This window comes from Balaenoptera musculus, chromosome 2 (assembly GCF_009873245.2).
Source record: "Balaenoptera musculus isolate JJ_BM4_2016_0621 chromosome 2, mBalMus1.pri.v3, whole genome shotgun sequence".
NCBI classification, from domain to species: Eukaryota; Metazoa; Chordata; class Mammalia; order Artiodactyla; family Balaenopteridae; genus Balaenoptera; species Balaenoptera musculus.
Genome location: NC_045786.1, coordinates 99478551 through 99485559, shown reverse-complemented (window position 1 = coordinate 99485559; position 7009 = coordinate 99478551). Strand labels below are relative to the sequence as shown.

The following is a 7009-nucleotide window of genomic DNA, read 5'->3' as shown; positions in this document are numbered from 1 at the left end:
ACAGTTACAGATTTCTCTGTTAGCACTGCTTTATTTTCATTCCATATGTTTTAGTATGTTGTGTTTTTATTTTCATTTGTTTAAAGGTTTTTAAAGTAATTTTCCTTGTGATTTTTTCTGTCCCATTTACTTTCTGCTTGTTTGTCGATTTTCCAGTTTTCCTTCTGCTGTTGATTTCTAGTTTCATTACATTCTAACTGGAAAAGATATATATGATTTCAATTTTTCAAAATTTATTAAGGCTGTTTTGTGCCCTAATATATGGTCTATCCTGGAGAATTAAAATACTTTAAAATTTTGTTTAAAACCATGAGATTGTGCATATGTTTATGTGTTTATGTGTGCATATGTGTGTGTGGGGTCCATTCATGAGAGACAAAGGGAAGGGGATGGCAGAGTCTTTAGCAGAAAATTAAATACCTTTGAACCAAAAGGAGACTATATTGCAGGCAATATATTAAGGATTGGAGAAAATGCTATGTGTAATCAAAGCAACAGCTGAACCATAGCCACAAACTTCCAAGGATGGCTAATATTCAGTTTTCTTTCTGGGTGGTGTTAGGTTCTCTGGGGTCCTGGTTTTTCTTATTTTATTGAAAGCAACCCCCTTTCTCCCTGCCCACCTTGTTTGCAGGGTGGAATCCTCAGGAATCTGGAGCTGCTTGCAGTGAAAAGGAAATGAGGTCTACATCCTAGATTTGTGTTTATACCAGTCCCTATATTCACTAGTCTCTGATTTGTGGGTTTTTGCATGATTATGCTGCAAGATCATCTTCTGAAAGTGAGGGGAGAAGTGAGAATGTATGGAATTTAGATATAATAGAAAAGAATTTCTGGTTATGGTCATGACTAAGCAGCTTGTATTAAACTAACCCTTCTATCAAAGTAACTATAAAATCTGGACAAAGTACATAAAACAAGCACTTGAAGGCACTGGAGAGCAATCAACACAGGCAAGACTTCAGGGGCTACAATTCCAAGAAGGGAGGAACAAGGAGATGAGTTCTACATTCACCTTGAGTGTTTTTCCCGGAGGACAATGACACTCACTGGGTAGGACGAGGATATGGGGACATGGAGGCATGTGAGAAAGAACAGGGGGAAGGAAGAATAAAGTCTCAGCAGAAAGCAGTAGTTTCACCAAACTGAGGAAATAAAGGATTTGGTGTTTGTGGCTGCCAAAGCAGCTAGGCTTTGAGAAAATATACTGGAGAAAGGAGGACCACAGAGAAGTGAGGCTCAAAATATGATGTAGTCTCCTTTCAAGGCATTTTTGGATTTCTTAGGCATTCTGTGCAAGATGAGATTTCAAGAAATCTAGGAGAAAGCGAACTGGGAGTCTAAAGAGCTGAGCAGAGGTTTTAGGAGTCATGGGTTTCAAAGAGTACAGGAATAGGAAACCAGGGCTCGCTAAGGTGGAGGTATCCTGAGAACAGTTCAGGCTTGCAGTTGAGATCTCTGAAAGGTCATGTTCCTGAGTAAGGGTCACATCCCAGAAATAAGAGCAAAATTGTTTTAGATTATTTTTATAAAACACCTGAAAATACTCTTTAAATGAGATCAAAGTGATCTGCCTTACTCTATCTGCTTCTAAAAGAAAACTTTGTTACATTGTTTTTAAATTTTTTAAATATAATGTTTAGCATTCAGTAAAAAATGAGGCATGTAAGAAAGAGGACAAATGATCAAGAACCAAGAGAAGAAATAAGCAACAGATACATGTTCACGGGTGACTGAAATTTTGGTCAATACTAGGATGAACAATTATCTGAATAAAACCACTTTTTAAACCTAAAAATGAGTTAAATGCAATTTTTGTAAATGAGTTAAATACAACTTGGGGCTCTAATTGCTCAAGAGCCTTTTTGATGAACATTTTTTATAGTCTCAGAAATTTCTTAAGGGCCTTTTTCATATCTTTGTTCCTAAGACTATATATAACAGGGTTAAGAAGTGGAGTCACAACAGAATAAAACAGAGTCACAATCTTCTGCATTCCAGCTTCATGCTCAGATGTTGGGCTCCCATACATGACCAGTACTGAACCACAGAACAATGAAACCACAGCCAGATGGGACCCACAGGTGGAGAAAGCTTTTCTTCGTCCAGCTGCTGAAGGGACTTTCAGTACAGCTCTCAGAACCAGAGCATAGGACCCCATGATGAAGAGAAAGGTAATGATGAGAGGCAGAGGACTTAAAGTGGAGAAGACAAGCTCCATCACAGGAGCTTTTTGGCAAGTGAGTACTAGAAGAGGACCTGGGTCACATAGAAAGTGGTCAATAATCCTGGATCCACAGAAGGACATTTGGGAGGTGATGATGATGGGAATCAAGAACCAGAGGAAACCAAGCACCCAGCAGCTGATCACAAGATTGGTGCAGAGACGGCCAGTCATAAGAGTAGGGTAATGTAGAGGCCGGCAGATGGCAAGGTATCGATCAAATGCCATAATACCCAAGAAAAGGCATTCTGTAGAACCCAAGGAGAAGAAAAAGTAGAACTGGAGAAAGCACCAAGAGAAGGAGATGACCTTGTTGTCTGAGAGGAAGTTGGCCAACATGTTGGGGACAGTAGAGGTGACATACCAGATCTCTAGGAAGGAGAAGTTGGCGAGCAGGATGTACATGGGGGTGTGGAGTCTCTGATCCCAGTGCACAGCACAGATGATAGAACCATTGCCCATGAGGGTCAGGAGGTGGACACCAGAGAAGAGCACAAAGAGGAGGATCTGTCCCTCCTTGGGGCAAGAGAAGCCCAGGAGGATGAAGCCAGTGATGGTGCTGGAGTTGTTGGGGATGTTGGAGATTTTCATGGGTCTGGGAGCTGTAAAAAGACCATCAAATTATTGAATGATTGTAAAGACAGATGGGGACCCAGATATGCACTGAAGCCACCCTGGGGAATGCAATAAACATTTATATATCAACAGTTACTATTTTTGTCTAATCCTGAAATACTGTCCTGGCTTAGTGGTTGGATTGTAAAAACACAAGGAGTCAGTGAATATCAGTAGATAGAGACGTTTACTTATTGTGAAATGTATGGAAACATGCTTAACATTTAATTCATTATATATAAAACTCTGCAGTAACTACCACTGAGGTCAAGAAATAGATTATCACTTGTACCCTAGAATCTCCTCTTGTGCTCCCTGTCCTTCCAATTGTCAACATTCTCCTTTCCTGATGGTAATCATCTCCCTGTTTTTCTTTATTTTAATAGCTAAGTATGCATTCTGAAACAAAATTTTAAAGTTTTGCTTGTCTTTATACTTTACATAAGTGAAATAATGGTATATATAGTATTTGGATGGCTTCTTTTGTTCAAAGGTAAGTTTTTTGAAATTCATGTTGTTATGTGTATCTATAGTGTGTCCATTTTACCACTCTATACTATTACGTTCTATGAATAAACCACCACTTATTAAACCATTGTACTATAGATATTTTGGCTATTTCTAGTTTGGAGCTCTTAGGAATAATGCCACTCTGAACATATAGTTCCTTTTTCCTGGTTCACACATGCATGCATTTCTGTAGGCTGGATCATAGGGTGTGTGTATCTTCAACTTTAGCAGATTAAGCTAAACAGTGTTCCATCATTATTGCACTATTTATCACTCCCACTGACAGTATATGAAAGCTCTGATTGTCAACATTCTCTTCTAATGCTAAGGTCTCTATTTACCAGAGCCTGGGGAATGAGATACAGACTGCATTTTAATGGCTTCTCTTTTTTTTTTCTTTTCTTTTCTTTCTTCCTGGCAGTATTTTTTTTTTTTTTTTTCAGAGTAGGTGCTTATGTCAGAACTGTTTTGCTCTCAAGGGAGAGTATTCTGGAAATTATAAAGAAAACTGTCTTCAAACTTGGTTTAGGAGAACATTTTAATGCATGATGTAATTTACAGCCACCTTTATCTTATATGAGCTTTGAGTGTTGTGATCAGCCTTATGATCTAAAGAAGACATGTCTTTACTGTACTCCTACGTTTCTTATATACCTCTCTCAGGAGAGAATTCTTTGAAGTGGCTCACTCAGGAGCATTTCCTAAGCAGCAAGTTTCAACAGAACTTTGTCATCAGCTCAAAATCAATTTGCCTGAGAAGTTACTTTATAAGAAGTGATTGGGAATTAGCATAATGCTTTGCACTTAGACAGCTTTTAATAAATATTTATAAAATGAATGAATAAATGCACTGTTTTAGCTTCCAGAAAGAGATCATGCCAACACAGCTACTTGTGGACAAAGCTGATTTAGATTGTGTGGTCATGGAACAGGACTACTGGAATCACTTTTCTCTTTTGAAGTACTTAACTAATGCATTGATTCTGTTTGATAATGCAATCTACCAGTTTCAGGAGTAAAACATTCAAATTAATTGTAGGAAATAACCGCAGCTCACTTCTGTTAATAGAGTTCCCAGCCACTTAGGGTAGAGATCCCCCAGCTGAGAGAAAGGATCAACAATAATCTGGTCTTGTTGAAACAGGTCTTTGATTATCTGGGTTGGGAATATGACTATGCAAAATCCATTGGTTCCTATTCTAGTTATATAAACTGTAGAACATGATATTATTGATTTAATGTTAAGGTACATGTAGTAAGAAACTTGAAAAGAAGAGAAAATTAGAAATTTTTTTGCTCCCTCTCCCAGTCTTGGCAGAATGACTTTGGATGGTTATCCATTTCCATAATAGCTTTATACTTTTCTGAGTTAAAAAAACTTTGTTAAATAATTCTGCACTCAGACCTTGGTCTTGGTTATTATAGCCTCTGTAAATAGGACATGTATAAGGAACACAAAACATATCTATTTTCCATTATCTGGAATCAATCAGTCAATCATAAATTATTTTTGAGAGTTGGCATAGTTATCCAAGGAAATTGACAATAGTCTTTGAAATATTCAAAAGCAATAAGACCTCCCTGAATAAATGGCAGAAGGTGTCAGGAGATAGGTAGTTGATTACAGTGTATTTTTGTTTTGTTTTTGGAGAGGAAGAAAAATTGTGACAGGAGACTAGTAAACCAATTAATATTTCAAAATTTATAAAATGTGTACAAAAGCTTCCATCTCTGAGCCAGATCTAGTTCTGGATTTTATATGATTTCAATGACATGGGGGACTCATGTGGCCAATAAAATTTCCCAAGATCCTGGTAGTTTATATCTTGTATTACCTGAGGTCTTTTAGTGCCACAGCTGTGGGAGGAACAGGTTCTGGTTCTTGTACCATAAACTTACACTTTCTAAATGCCCTTTCCTATCTGATTTTAAGAACATGTGACTAGGGACTGAGATTAAGTTTCAGATACCAAACATTCATCTCTTGAAGGTGAACTTAAACCAGACATGAAATATCTAATATATATTTGCATTATTTTACACTATTCTCATTGAGGATGAAAATATTCAGAATGTGGTATTTTCTTTTGTTTTAAATTCTTTTTCATTATGGTTTATTACAGGATATTGAATATAGTTCCCTGTGCTATACAGTAGGACCCTGTTGTTTATCTATTTTATATATAGTACAGTAAGTCCCCTACATACAAACCCTCAAGTTGTGAACTTTCAAAGATGCAAACGTGCATTCCATCAACGTCAGGCGTGAGTGGAATTGCAGCTTGCCCTCCATCAACTATTGCTGATGCTCCTTCAGCTCAACCATCTCCCACCTCCTCTCCCTCCTCCAGTCAGTAACTCTTCTTGCCTGTTCACTTGATGCCAGCCCCTATATGCCAGCTGTTGTACTGTACTACTGTATTTTTCAAGGTACTGTACTGTAAGATTAAAAATGTTTTCTTTATTTTTTGTGTGTGTTTGTTTTTTATGTATTATTTGTGTGAAAAGTATTATAAACCTATTACAGTACAGTACTATATAGCTGATTGTGTTAGTTGGGTACCTAGGCTAACTTTGTTGGACTTAACGAACAAATTGGACTTACAAACGCGCCCTTGGAACGAGACTCGTTCGTATGTAGGGGACTTACTGTAGTTTGTATCTGCTAATCCCAAAGTCCTAATGTATCCGTTCCCCACCCCCTTTCCCCTTCGGTAACCATAAGTTTGCTTTCTGTGTACTGGGTCTGTTTCTGTTTTGTAAATAAATTCATTTGTATCATATTTTAGATTCCACATGTGATATCATATGATATTTGTCTTTCTCTTTTTGACTTACTTCACATAGTATAATCATCTCTAGGTCCATTCATGTTGCTGCAAATGGCATTATTTCATTCTTTTTTTATAGCTGAGTAGTATTCCATTGTGTATATATGCAGAATGTGGTATTTTCTGAAACAACTCTCTGCTTTTCTGAACCATTTTTTTCTAATGTCCTGTTCTTTGAAGGAGGCTGTTAACAAATGTTAGAGCCATAAGGATACAGTAACTGCTAATGAATAGAAGGAGTCACTCAAAAGAAAATTGGGTATAACATGTGAAGGTCACTTATAAACTTTAAATTCCATAAAGTTTAAAAAAAGTCCTTTTTAGGTCTACAGGTTTAACACCAATTTAGAGAAGAGTCACCCAGTTTTCAATAGGTCAAAATAATTTGTTACTAATTGTGCTTGGGGCATTTTTAATCAAAGTGTTTTGCAGGATGCTTCTAAAAGTTTATATATATATATATATATATATATATATATATATATATATATATATATATATATATTGTGCTAATCATTTCGACGATCGTCTCAAAATATTTTCAGCACTTTAAGTGGCTTAGTTAATGTTCAAGAACTTACTTTCTGTCTGGTCTATTTCAATGTTACATTTCTTCTTTTACCCCTCACATCCAATTCATCAGCAGGGTGCTTCTGTTTCTAAAGTATGGCTCATATCATGCACTCCTCTGTCTTTACTGTCATCTCTCAAGTTCAGATTATCATCTTTTCTTCCTTGGACTTCTGCAGCGGCATTCTAACCCAGCTCCTTGCTTCTACTTTTGCCCTTCTACCCTCCGTTTTCCAAGCAGCAACAGAGTACTCCTTAA

General features: G+C 37.0%; 1 protein-coding gene across 1 annotated transcript; it reads right to left on the bottom strand.

Annotated features, from left to right (window-relative positions):
* Positions 1 to 1879: 1879 nt before the first annotated feature.
* LOC118890997 (olfactory receptor 11G2-like) lies at positions 1880 to 2830 on the bottom strand. The gene has a single exon (XM_036844509.1). It carries the CDS (start codon positions 2813 to 2815, stop codon positions 1880 to 1882), a length of 936 nt encoding a protein of 311 aa, XP_036700404.1. The 5' UTR covers positions 2816 to 2830.
* Positions 2831 to 7009: the final 4179 nt, after the last annotated feature.